Source organism: Tursiops truncatus, chromosome 11, assembly GCF_011762595.2.
Source record: "Tursiops truncatus isolate mTurTru1 chromosome 11, mTurTru1.mat.Y, whole genome shotgun sequence".
Classification (NCBI taxonomy): Eukaryota; Metazoa; Chordata; class Mammalia; order Artiodactyla; family Delphinidae; genus Tursiops; species Tursiops truncatus.
Genome location: NC_047044.1, coordinates 17002511 through 17016270, shown reverse-complemented (window position 1 = coordinate 17016270; position 13760 = coordinate 17002511). Strand labels below are relative to the sequence as shown.

Here is a 13760-nt window from a genome sequence, read left to right as displayed (position 1 = left end):
ATATCTTTACTCAACACCATTCAGTACGCCCCCTTTTTATATTGTCTTCCCACTATGAACAATATTGTAATTTGCAAGTCATCTCCTCTTTCTCTTCTCTCCTTTACCCCCAGCATCTAACTTAAAGTATTACCCTTTTAGTCCCAGTTTTTAAAAAGTCAGCTTTTCTCTTCATATATAGTCTCTGCTTCCTCCCCATTTTTCATATTTGTGTTATATCCATATTATCAAAACCTATATAAATTAAATACTATTCTTTCAACCTTATTCTCACTGTTTCTCTCCAATTCTACTGTAAAATGCTCATCACCAAAACTTAAGTTGAATTTCTCCAATTATTTTCTGAATCGTATTCTCTAGTAAATTCTTTAAAAGGGGTATGGGAACAATATTTCCTGAGTCCTTGTATGTTCATAATGGTCTATGTCTCCAAAACATTATCATATATCTGATAAGAATATGTAAATAACTCATACAATCTGAGTTAAAATGGGCAATGGATGTGAATACACATTTCTTCAAAGTAGATACACAAACGATCAGTGAACACATGAAAAGATGCTCAACATCACTCATCATTAGAGAAATGCAAATCAAAACTACAATGAGTTATCACCTCGCACTGACTAGGATGGCCACTGTAAAAAAAAAAAAGAAAGAAAGAAAGAAAGAAAAAGAAAATAAGCATTAGTGAGGATGTGGAGAAATTGGAACGCTTATGCTCTACTGGTGGGAATAGGATAGTGCAGTCACTATGGAAACCAGTACAAAAGTTCTTAAAAAGTTAAAAATAGAATTACCATATAGTCAGTAATCACACTTCTGGGTATAAATCCAAAAGAATTGAAAGCAGTACCTCAAAGATATATTTGCATACCTATGTTCATTGCAGCATTATTCACAATATCCGGGAGGAAGCGACCCAGCTATCAAGGGACGAATGGGTAAAGGAAATGTGGTATGTGCATGGAATGGATTATTATTCAGCCTTTATTTTATTTTATTATTATTATCATTTTTTGCGGTATGCGGGCCTCTTACTGTTGTGGCCTCTCCCGCTGCGGAGTACAGGCTCCGGACGCGCAGGCTCCGCGGCCATGGCTCACGGGCCCAGCCGCTCCGCAGCATGTGGGATCTTCTCGGACCGGGACACGAACCCGTGTCCCCTCCATCGGCCAGCGGACTCTCAACCACTGCGCCACCAGGGAAGCCCCTATTCAGCTTTTAAAAAGAAGGGAATACTATTACTTGCCACAGCGTGGATAAACTTTGAGAATATTATACTAAGTGAAATCTGCCAGTTGCGAAAAGACAAATATTGTATGATTCCACTTATATGAAGTATCTGAAATAGTTAAACTCATAGAAACAGAAGTTAAAATGGTGATTGTCAGGGTTTCCCTGGTGGCGCTGTGGTTGAGAGGAGAGAGGCCACAACAGTGAGAGGCCCGCGTACCGCAAAAAAAATAATAATAAAATAAAATAAAAAATGGTGATTGTCAGGGAGAAATGGGGAGGTTGCTCAATGGATATAGAGTTTCAGTTTTGCAAAAAATTCTACAGATCTGTTACATAAGAATGTAGAGTTAACACTTCTGAACTGTACCCCTAAAAACAGTTAAGATGGTACGTTCTGTGTTATGTGTTTTTTTTTTAACCACAATTAAAAACAAAAAAAGAAAAAGAAAAGGAAGGCAGCCTTACCGTGCGCTCTTCAGGTTTAGCTAAAAAGCCAGGCTTGCCAGCTCTTTCATCCAATCACAGGGTCCCCAGACCCTCCTCCTTCCTTTTCCCACGATAGGAATGGCCTACTCACTCCGCTAGGGGCCGCCCTCGCCGCAGGCCACCCTCGCTCCGCCCTCGCCCCGCCCCTCCGACTTTCCTCTAATTGTAGTCCTGGCCCCGCCCCCTGCCCCAGCCTTTTTCCGGCATCCGGACCTGGAGGGGCTGCTCTGAAGACGGGCGAGCAGCATGGAGGCCCACGGCGAATCCCAGCCCGACGCGAGCTGTTCCTCGTTTACCTGGGACGGCTCCGGGGTCTCGGTGTCCAGGGAGCTGCTGACGGCGGGCAGCGGCGGCCGCGGAGGTGACGGGCGGGTGGCGGCGGCGTGGGGCGCGCACGTGCGGCAGGGGTCGCGCTGCCGGAGCAGCCGGGGACCGGTCGGCGGCTCCCTGCCCAGGCCCGGCCCCACCGAGGGACCCCCGGGGTGGCCGCAGGACTCGGTGTGGGACCGGGCGGCTGGGGGCGCGCACCCGGCCTCGGGCCTGGGCGTGGTTCTTGTATCCCGCACCGCGGTGAGCGCCCACTGATGTGCGCCACAGCAAGACACCTCCCCTAAGGGGACGGCCTTATGGTCGGCTCTGGGTCCCAGCAGTTGACTGGTAAGGGGAGCGGATGAGTATTAACCACCCTTCCTCGGCAGATGCCCACAGAGCCACCCTTCGTGCCTCTCTCTAGAGGAAGACGGGTACAGGAAATCCGCACAGGATTTCAGACACCATAATAGAGAATTAAAAAGCAAGGATTCGAATCCCAACCCCACGAGTTATTCGCTATGGAACTTTAGGAGAGTTGTTTACATTACCAACGCCTCAGTTTTTACATTGGGAAAATAGAAGTAGTAGTATCTATAGAATATGTTTTTCTTTTTTTTTTTCTAAGAAGAATACACCTAAAAGTCTTGGGCATATTCTCCTTAAATACTATTTTGAAGAAAACATTCTATGAGAATCCAGAGCATCCAGAGAAGTTGTCATAATAATAGCCGAAGCTTTCTTAGTGCCTGCTTTGACCCAGGAATTAATTCACTAATTTAAGCCTCACAACCACCCTGTGTAGAAGGCTTTGTTATCGCCATTTATAGATGAGGAAACTGAGACCTGGTGTATCATACAGATGAGTAACGTGCTGGAGATGGTGTGGCTGGGAAGTGGCAAAGTTGAGATTTGAATCCAGTCAGCGTGGCTCTAGAGCCCATGCTCTTTGCACTAGTCCAATTGCTAGGTCTAAGGTAGTAAGCAAGGAATGTTGAGCTGCTGCTCTGAGGGTGAACGGGATTTTTACACCAGAGTGAAGAGATTTTCGAGGTGTTGGAAACACGGTGTGCAAAGCCTTGGGTTTTGAAAGACAAGTCCTGTTCTCTGAGCTCTGATGAGCTGGAGAGTGGGGTTGATTTGAGGAGTTGTGAATGTAAGGCTGAATAGATGGAGTTGGGAGTGGGGAGGTTTAAAGAGCTGTTCTGTCTAGGTTGGACATCTTTACTGAGGGGGAACTAATCTGGCAGGCATGTTTTATAAATGAAGAAATTCATGCTCAGAAAGCTTAGGTAATTTGTCCGATATAATGCAGCTGGTAAACAATTTCTGGCTTCACTTAACCCTTATGGTACTTTGTGTTGCTTCTTGTGTTCTGTCATTGCCGACCCACATTTGTTATTGATGGGTTTCTGACCCAGAAAGGTGCAGTTCAGTGTTCTTTTATTACCTGGCATGGGTAACGCAGAGATGTAGGAGACAGATTTAAGAAAGGGGAGATCTGTGTGCAGAACTAAAATGTTGTAATGGAACTTGGAGTGCTTCTTTTTTTAAAAAATGTGTTGGGAAGTGAGAAACAAATGGTCAAAACCTGAGGGCTTGAGGGTGGTCTTGGAAAGTTTGCTGATGGGCTCCTGTTTCTTTACGCTATAGTAAATGAAGTGTGTGTGTTTGCAGGTATATGGGACAGGTTGCTCATCAACTCCAAGCCTAATTCCAGAAAGAATTCCACTCTTCAAACAGTTCGAATAGAGAGGAGTCCCCGTAAGTACTCTTCCCTCTCTCTCTCTTCCTTTCTCTCTCTCTCAAGAACCCTCTGTGATGTGAAATTCTGCCTAATTAAACGCTTATTTGATGGGACAGTATCTGCCTTTGTTGTCAGATATCAAACCACAGAGGGTGAAGCCGAGCAAGTCTTACTTGGGAATTATGTTGTGAATTCAGTGCACAGGGATAATACATTATTCCCCTGCTTTAAGAGGGTAACCTTGCCCAGAAAAAATCCTTGTGGGATGGAGTTTTGGAAATCAAAACCAATTATTGTTACTCTCCATGGGAAATTTTTCTAGAGGTTACTGAGTCCCGAATTCAGTATTCATGTGTGGGAAAACACTATCAGATCCCATTAAATTGGACATAATTACTTAAATAGTAAATGTTACTCATAACAGGGCTAGTTCTCTTCATTAATTACTGTGTCATATTGCTGTACTGCACGCTCATAGACCACTCAGACTTTGTTCAGGTAGCATTCATGTAATACTCAGGTGCTGTGTAATTCACTCTGAATGTTTAAAAAAAAAAAGAAGAAAGACAAGGAGTAGTAAAAACAATGTAAATGATGCATGAAGTTATCATGTCTATAAACTAAGAAATGATGAGTATTCCGAGAGGGGAACTTAACTATAGTATGCACTAAATCTACAAGAGCTAAAATGACTGCATGGCGGCTCCCCGTTCAAATCCAAGCTTTTGTGTGGACATAGGTTTTTATTTTGGGGGGGGTACATATCTGTGAGTGGAATTTGTGGGTCATATGAAAAGTATTCTTTAATAAAGAAAAAATTGCCAAACTCTTTTCCAAGTTGGGTATGCCATCTGGAATCCTTCCAGCCGTCCTGTTTCACAATTAAAGGCCATTTCTTGACCTTCACCTCGACTTTCTTCTCTTCTTCCGTACTCTGGACATTTCAGTCAGCTGTTCTGTGGTTGTATCAGTGACTTAAGGAGTTCTGAGAGCCCATGATCTGCATAGTTATGTGCCGGGCCTCTTTTTAGAGCTAAAGAAATTAGAAATTCCTTGTTTATTGACTCCCCTGTGCTTACCATAGTGCCTTTCAGTTATCATCCCTGTTTTACAGGTGAGTAAACAGGTTTTGACTGATTAAACTGAACGTATTAGTTAGACTTCTGTGGTTGTAAATGACTGAAACCCAGTTCACATTGCCTTCAGCCAAACGATGTTGGCTCATTTTGTTGGGGAAAAATACCCCAGTGATTTCAGGTACATCTGCATCCAGGTGCTTGGCATCATCCAGGATCTTCTGCTCTGTATCTCTTAGTTCTGCTTTCCTAGGTGTTGACTTCATCTAGAACAAGCTCGTCCAGGACGGGTGGCAGGTGGGCCAGTTTATCAGCAGCTCCAGGCTTACATTCAGCAGCTCACTTAGTCATTTACTTGGAAAGAAGGGATATTTCTCTCAACAGTTCCAACCAGAGTCCCAGGGTGATCTCTGATTGGCCTGACAGATCACAGTGTCGTTAAACCAAATCATAGTGGCCAAGGTTGTGGAACACGTCGGCATGAATGGGGTAGGGACAAGACTGACTAAGAGTGACAGAGCTTAAAAGGCAAGTCATCGTTACATTATCAGAAGAAAGGGGAACAGATGTTGGGCAGGTGAAAACAGCCATTGCTTCATTAACATGCCCAAGATAACCCAGATAGTAAGAGGTGGTACTGGGGTTCTGTTATCATCGTCGGTGTGACCCCAAAGCCTCGGGGCCTCGTGCATTTAACTATTAAGTCCTGCTGCCGACTTATTCAGTTACTGTTTGTGGAATGCCAGCCTTCTAGGAATTTCCAGTCCTGGGCATATATGAGAAACACAAAACATTGAGAAATAATTGCAGAACTGTGTAGTCCTACCGCTTTAAGAATTCAGGAGAGGATGGGAGTTTGTAAAATGGAAGGAACTTGAAAGATTTCATTATAATTATTGTTATTCCTGTCAAATTTAGAAGTGTTTTTACAGGAAATTCTGGATTTAAAAATTTGAAGTTTGGCCAAATACTAACATAAATATTGATAAACTGTATTTTCCCTCCTTAGTATTGGACCAAGTACAGAGCTTTCTCCCACAGATGGCTCAGGCAAACGAAAAGCTAAGGAAAGAAGTGGCAGCTGCACCACCTGGTCATTTCAATATTGAAAATATTGACGAGACTGTCGGAAAAGTTATACAAATGGTAACTATGCTTTGTTTTCATTTCATAATGTAAAATTACCAGTATGCCTCGTCACCTGAAAAAGAGAACTTTAAAATTTTAATTCTGCGTGTTTTTTTCCTTCTTTCAAAGTCAGCTCATGTTTCCAGTACTGCATAGATACTCGGTCATTTGATGATTAAGGATCTCATAGGTCAGTAAGCTTCCCTGGGTGAAGTTTAGGAATTTAGTAATTCAGCATCATAGGAAGGCCTTTTTCAAGTCAAATAGTACATTTGTTATCTTGAAGCATTTATTTACTAAGTGTTCTAACTGGATTTTTTTCTTATTTTCCCATCTAAGGCCCAAAAGAGGTAATCATAGTCTGATTCATTGAGAATGCAAAAGTAAATGATGTGTATAACAGAATAACTGATCACATAAGCCACACGTGAAAACTGTCTCTCAATTTAGGCTCATATCTTATTTCTACACTGGAATTCCCTGTATGACACTCGTGTCTGGACAGCACTGACACCATTGTTGAGAATCATATCTGATTCATCAGCAGATCTGGCAGCTCTACCTCCAGAACACATCCCAAATCCAGCCATTTCCACACGGCATCCACCACCCTTTCTCTAGGTGATTACGGTCTCCCCTCTGGATTATCCCGGTCATTTCCCAACCAGTCTTCCTGCTTCCACCCTTTCTTCCCAGAGTCTGTTCTTCACCCAGTGTGTGTGGCCTGCAGTTTGGGAACCAGGGGGCTTGCCGTCACGTTTCTAATTAATTCAGAGTCCTCCGTGGGCCTGTGTGATCCTGCCTCCAGCTCTCTGTTGACCTTGTCTCCCACCAAGGACCCTCAGTGACTGCACTGCAGTCTCCATCTCCTTGCTCCGGGCCTTTTCCCTCCTTGCAGAATGCCCCTCCCCAGATTCCTGCGTCTTGACTCCTTCCATCTCTCATCACTTGTCACCTTGAGAGGCCTTCTCGGTGGCTCTATTATTAGCTTTTATTTTTTTAAATTTTCACTGCCCTACACTATGCTTTCTGTGTAATTGTTTATTGTCTTTCTTTCCCAACTAGAACAGAAGTCAGCAAACATTTTCTGTTGGGGGCCAGATAGTGAATACATTAGGCTTTGTGGGCCCTACTGTGTCCGTTGTGACTACTCATTTCTGCCATTTCGCTGTCTCAGCAGCTGCAGGTGATATGCAATGAATAGGCAAGTTTTATAAGCTTTATTTATGGACACCGAAATTTGAATTTCATATAATTTTCATGTTTCATGAAATATTACTCTTTTGATTAGCTTTTTCTACCACTGAAAAGTGTAAAAACCATTCTTAGCTCAGAGCTGCACGAAAACAGGCAGTGGGCTGGGTCTGCCCTGCAGGCCGTGATTTGCCAACTCTTCCTCAAAAACATAAGTTCCACAAAGGCCAGGATTTTGTTGTTGTTGAGCCACTAGTGTGGTACCTGGTTCATGTTGATACTTGTTAATATTTGTTGAGTGAATTGTGTTGAATATAATCAGGATATATAGAATTCGGTTGTGGGGGACTTTAGACTTGCAGTAAATATAAATCACTATGGTGGACTCTGGCAACTGAAAGAATAATAGTGCCATATTGTATTAAGAACTTTTCTTGTCCGGGGGAATTCCCTGGCGGTCCAGGGGTTGGGGCCCCATGCTTTCAATGCTGAGGGCCTGGATTTGAGCCCTGGTCAAGGAACTAAGATCTTGCAAGCCACGTGGCACAGCCAAAAAAAAGAATGTTTTCTGTCCTGCGTGCCTCTTGGGCCAAAGGTTGGTCCCTTCCCAAAGTTGTTACTGTAACTTTTTAGGGAACTGCCCTGAAATAAATTTCCCACATGGTGGTGTTTTGCAGGATGTGGCCTTGTTTGAGATGAATCAGTCTGATTCAAAAGAAGAGGACAGTTCAGAAGAGAATTCACAAGACTGTTCAGAGGACAGTTCAGAATTTGAGGATGAAGATGATAGCACCTCTTCTGAAGGTGAAGTTACCATCGATACCATTAAGCTTCCTCATTCAGAAGATGGAAAAGGCAAAATAGAGGTTCTGGGCCATCCTGCCAGTGAAAAAAAAGAAGCAGGGAAATAAACAATCTGAGAAACAGGTGATAGATGCCTGCTAATTCTGTGAAAAAGAATGTGGCTTGCCGGTTATTTTGCATTTCAGATACCTGTGGTGCTTTTTTGCAATATTGAATGTATTTTGCTTCTTGGAGAAACAGAAGCTGGCTTTTAAAGAGTTGGAAGAGATAGCATTTGGGCATCTTCTAAGAGCAGACTGTTTTTGATCTCATGCTAAAGAGATTTAGTTTAGAAAGCTTAACTTTATGTATGGTGATGAGTGAATTTGTTGGCATCTTCTTTCATCAGCATAGACTTCAGAAATCTCAAACTTATTTTAAAGTAAAAATACAAGTTACCCATTTGTTTTTGTTTTAAATTGGCCTCTTGGGGCTTCCCTGGTGGCACAGTGGTTGAGAGTCCGCCTGCTGAGGCAGAGGACACAGGTTCATGCCCTGGTCTGGGAAGATCCCACATGCGCGGAGCAGCTGGGCCCGTGAGCCTTGGCCGCTGAGCCTGCGCGTCCAGAGCCTGTGCTCCGCAACGGGAGAGGCCACAACAGTGAGAGGCCCGTGTACTGCAAAAAAAAAAAAAAAAAAAATTGGCCTCTTGGATAAAACAACCTAGGTTGGGTTTTTTTTTAGGTTATTATAAAGTCACATTTATTTGTTACCATCAAAATGGGTCCAGTGAGGGGGAACTTTTTAACATCTTTATTGGAGTATAGTTTCTTCACAATGTTGTATTAGTTTCTGCTCTATAACAAAGTGAATCAGCTATATGTATACATATATACCCATATCCCCTCCCTCTCGCGTCTCTCTTCCACGCTCCCTATCCCACCCCGAGGGAGAAATTTTTTACAAAGAAAAGAATTACTTATATTTAGATGCCCTCAGACATATCTACTTTAATTTAAAAAAAATCCTTTCCAGTTTGTGCTGGAAAACTGGTGCTCTGTGGTTTAATCACTGTCAGTGACTCTGTAGCCTCTCAATGCATGTAGAATTTGCCGGTTGGAAAAATTTGTGTTTTTTTTGGTTTTGTTTTTTCTTTTTCTCATAAAGGAATTTTTTTGTTTGTTTCAGCTATTAAAATTATTCCTCCCAGTTGCCCACAGTTTTGAAACCTATTAATTGTAGAGAATAGGGACACCCCAGGAAAATAGGGCACAGTACATAAAAAGGTAGTAACAGGTTTTCTCTTTCAAAAGACAAAATGATCCTGCATTGGAGTTGCCTTTCTGCCACATTCTTGATCTTATTTAACTTGTTTGGGATGTCATCTGCCATGGGACTGGCTTTGCTCAGGATATAGACCTGAGAATTTAAAGGACTGTCTCCAAGCGCATTGAGCTGATGGGACTTTGTTGCCTAATATTATAGGGGTTTGTTTTAACTGTTTTCTCCTACTCCTCTCATTAGCCTACGACATCTTGTAAATACTCTGAAGATAATTCTCCAAGTTCCTTCTGGTATTTTTCATTGGGAATTGGAAATTGGCTGTGCACTCAAAGTATGCAGAAGTGAACAGATCTGGAAAGGAGACTTCTCAGCTGCAAAGGGTATTATGCTGTACTTTGTAGCACCAAACACAGGTGTGATGAATTATTGGTGTGAATATTTAAGGATTGTCTTCTACTAGATAATATTTATGCCACATTGTGGGAAGAGTTGCATTTGTCTGGTTCACTCCTTAGCTTGGTGCATGGTACACAGTAGGCACCGAATGATGTAGATAAATGAATTTACAGGTATATTGAGGATGTACAGGGCATTTTAAGCCATGGTATCCATGTGGATATGAAAGTGTACCTTCACCGGAAATACAAAGCCTAGTAGAAATAGTCTGATGGTCAGTGAAAGAGACTAGTCAGTCTAGAAATATATACTAGTGTGTAGAATTATATTTCTCTCCTGCTATGACCTTCTCCTATAATACAACTAGGTATTCTATACAGTTAAAGAAGTCAACTAAATTCAGTTCCTCTGGACATTCTTATGACATAGGAGGAAAAGGAAAAACAAAAATTTAATATGTGATAGGGATGTCGTTTTAAGTAAGTGTAAAATGGTTGAATTATTTAATATACAGAGTCAGGGATGGCTGTTTTTAAACAGAGTTGGATACTAAGATAAATTATGTATGTCTTAAAGGTTTAAATATAAAGAAATTATAAGTTTCATACTAAAATATAGGTGAATATTTAATAACATAGTTGGGCAAAAGTTTTTTTTTTTTTTTTTTTTTAAAGCAGAACATCAAAGCTTGAAATTACAAAGGAAAAAAGCATAGAGTCAAGTTTGAGAATCACTGGTCTAGCTCTTAGGTCCTCTTGACTTCACTTTACCCACCGGATCCCAGGAATACTTCCACCACACTCTCATGGCAACATATTACTTCACTTGACCTACCAAGACCTCTCATTCTGTCACACCCCAACCATCCCATCTGTTTCCGTCATTTGTCCCAAAGCTGCTTTAGAGTAGTCTATACCATCTGCTTAAACTCCTAACTTTTCAGCCCTCTGCCATTTGGCTTTTGAAACTGTTTCCCTAAAGTCTTCCATTACTGAGTATTCATTCGGCTGCCATCTGAACTAGACTGTGAATGGAACTCAATTTCTTCCTCTTCAGATCATCCCCTAAAAAAAAAAAAAAAAAAAAAAAGAGATCATCCCCTGTTTTCATCCTCCCAGTGAATGATACCACTAAACTAAAGCCTGGAGTTTTGGGGGCTCTGAAATATGAACTAGAATGGAATTTCCACAAGGCTGGTGACTTTGTCTGGAACATGGCTATACTGTGCGGCATGCGGGATCTTAGTTCCCCAACCAGGGATTGAACCCAGGCCCCCTGCATTGGGAGTGCAGAGTCTTAACCACTGGAGCGCCAGGGAAGTAAGTCCCCTCTAGCCCTTTTTTGGTTGTTGTTGAATTTTATTTTATTTGTTTATTTTTTGTACGGCAGGTTCTTATTAGTTATCCATTTTATACATATTAGTGTATATATGTCAATCCCAATCTCCCAGTTCATCCCACCCCGCCACCCCCTTTTAAATTGGTGTATCATTTAAGAATGTTTATATCATGTAAATCATATCTCTGATAAGGGGTTAACATCCAGAATATATAAAGAACTCCCACAACTCATCAAAAAACCCAGTTTAAAAATGGGCAAAGGACTTGAATAGACATTTCTCCAGAGAAGAAATACAAATGTCCAATAAGCACATGAAAAGATGTGCTTTTATATCATTGACATTAGAGAAATGCAAATAAAAACCACAATGAGATACTACCACATCCATTGGGATGGCTATTATAAAAATAAACAAAACAGAAAATAGCAACTGTTGACTAGGATGTGGAGAAATTGGAATCCTTGTGAATTGCTGGTGGGAATGTAAAATGGTGCAGGCCCTCAAACCAAAAAATGTAGGGACTTCCCTAGTGGCACAGTGGTTAAGAATCCGTCTGCCAATGCAGGGGACACAGGTTCAATCCCTGGTCCAGGAAGTTACCACATGTTGCAGAGCAGCTAAGCCTGTGAGCCACAACTACTGAGCCCACGCGCTGCAGCTACTAAAACCTGTATGCTTAGAGTCCGTGCTCCACAACAAGAGAAGCCACTGCAATGAGAAGCCTGTGCACTGCGACGAAGAGTAGCCCTCCACTCAGCTTAACTAGAGAAAGCCCGTGCACAGCAATGAAGACCCAATGCAGCCAAAAAAAATAAATAAAATTGAAAAAAAAATGTAGAATTATTAAAAAAAAAAAGAAAGCATAAAATTCATAAATATTTAAAACGAGTGGGTGGCAAAGAAATTTAAAAGTCAAGGGACAAATTGGGAAAAATAATTTCATTGTAAGGCAAGAATGAGTGTTATATAATGGGCTCTTTCAAATTAGTAAAAAAAAAAAAGACTAGTATCTCAATAGTGAAAAGGCCTTAGGACTTGAACAGGTAATTCACAGGAAAAAAACGTTCGGTCCCATTTCTCAAAGAAATGCAAATGAAACCAATGTTGTATTTTTTACCTCTCAAAGTGGCAGATCAAACAACAGCTAGTACTTAACTGAGCCCTTTTCATGTGTCAGCCACTATTCTGAGTGTTTTATGTTTAAGATTTACTGCCACTCACACAAAAATTTCTCGAGTTATGCATTTAACATCGGTGCACTTTATGTATGTTATACCTTAATTAAAAAGCTGTTTTGTTTGTAAGCAGTGTGCTCTACAGTCTCTTGGAAATTAAATCACCATTGTGCTTTGGCTGGTCTGACCCTGTGGGTTCTCTGCCTGATGCTTTGGTGTGAGGTGATGGCCGCCATTTGGAGAACAATTCTGTTCCTGCTAAGGCTGATGAAATGTTCTCTTCAACCTTGTGTATTATCTTTCTATGGCTCTTTGACAGTCATAAATCAGAAAATTAGGTGTAATGGTCTTTGAAGCAAAAATATTCTTAATGAATCTCCTCTATCTATTCTCCTAATACTTTAACTGTGCATCAAATATGGTACTTATAAAACAAACTGCCTTGCAGAGTAGCTCGTATTCCTGTGCCTGAGTCCACTACTGTGGTAGGAAAGACAAGTAAAGAGGTTGAGTCTTCCATTTGTATTTTCCTCAGTGCCTGGCATGGTGCCTTTCACTCGGAATGTACGATAAATGTTCGTGAAACTTTTTTTTCCTCTTGATGCCAATAAAGTAATACATCTTAAACATCAGTGGTTCACAGTCCTGAGGAAAGAAAGACAGGTTTACTATCTTTTGATTGGTAGACTTTTCCCAGAAGTTTAATGGTGGAATCTTTGTGGTTGATTCCTCACCATATGTTCATGGAAGATCCTTGCCAGTGATTGGCTTGGGGATGGGCATGTGACAACCTTCCCAAAGAGGCACAAGCCAAGTCTTGTTAGTAGGCTTTTGGAAAGAAGATTTCTCATTCTAAAAAAGAGGTACATGAAAGGATGGCTGCTTTCTTTTGGAACATGGATATCTTGTGACTGGATATGATTCCTGGAACTCTGGCCTAGTGGCCATAAATGGAGCCAGCTCTTGAGGGTACAGTCGGCACGTCAAGGATAGCAAAGAGAAGCAAGGAACATCACTGAATTACTGCATCAAATAACTGTAGACCAGACTATCACTGGATTTCTTGTTTTGTGACACAATAAATTTCCTTTTTGTTAAAAAAAAAAAGCCACCATCTTATGAGATATTCTCTTGTACCTACTTCACAGATTTAAGAAAAAAAAAAGTGGAAGGGAGACACTAAGCAAATTTTTTTAAAGCCTTACAATAGGTAACTGGTGGAGCCAACTTTTAAGTTCAGTCAGCCACATCCTGCCATTGTGGGCCTACCAGTCACTATGCCACAAGCATGGGCTCTGAAGCTGGATCGATCCCAGCCCAGCCACTTTCCATCTGTAAAACGGGGATAAGAGTATCTCCCTTACGAGGTTTCAGTAAGAAATTAATGAGTTAATACTCATCATGTGCTTAGAACAGTGTTTGGTAAGTGTGAGGTATTATGATGCTGTAAGAATAATGCACATGGCTTCCCTGGTGGCGCAGTGGTTCACAATCTGCCTGCCAGTGCAGGGGACACGGGTTCGAGCCCTGGTCCGGGAAGATCCCACATGCCGCGGAGCAACGAAGCCCGTGTGCCACAACTACTGAGCCTGCGCTCTAGA

At 41.7% G+C, this 13760-nt stretch overlaps 1 protein-coding gene across 2 annotated transcripts; it reads left to right on the top strand.

The window, feature by feature from the left end:
* The first annotated feature begins 1908 nt into the window (after positions 1 to 1908).
* Positions 1909 to 12288, top strand: NOPCHAP1 (NOP protein chaperone 1). Of its 2 annotated transcripts, XM_019918607.3 has the most exons (5): positions 1909 to 2086; positions 3712 to 3798; positions 5867 to 6003; positions 7857 to 8106; positions 9487 to 12288. In XM_019918607.3, the coding sequence occupies exons 1-4, from the start codon at positions 1972 to 1974 to the stop codon at positions 8088 to 8090; spliced, it is 573 nt and encodes a 190-aa protein (XP_019774166.2). In that variant the 5' UTR covers positions 1909 to 1971; the 3' UTR covers positions 8091 to 8106; positions 9487 to 12288. The 2 variants fall into 2 exon arrangements, with proteins under 2 accessions (XP_019774166.2, XP_004326943.3); XM_004326895.4 differs by lacking the exon at positions 9487 to 12288 and having other exon boundaries at positions 7857 to 9174.
* Positions 12289 to 13760: the final 1472 nt, after the last annotated feature.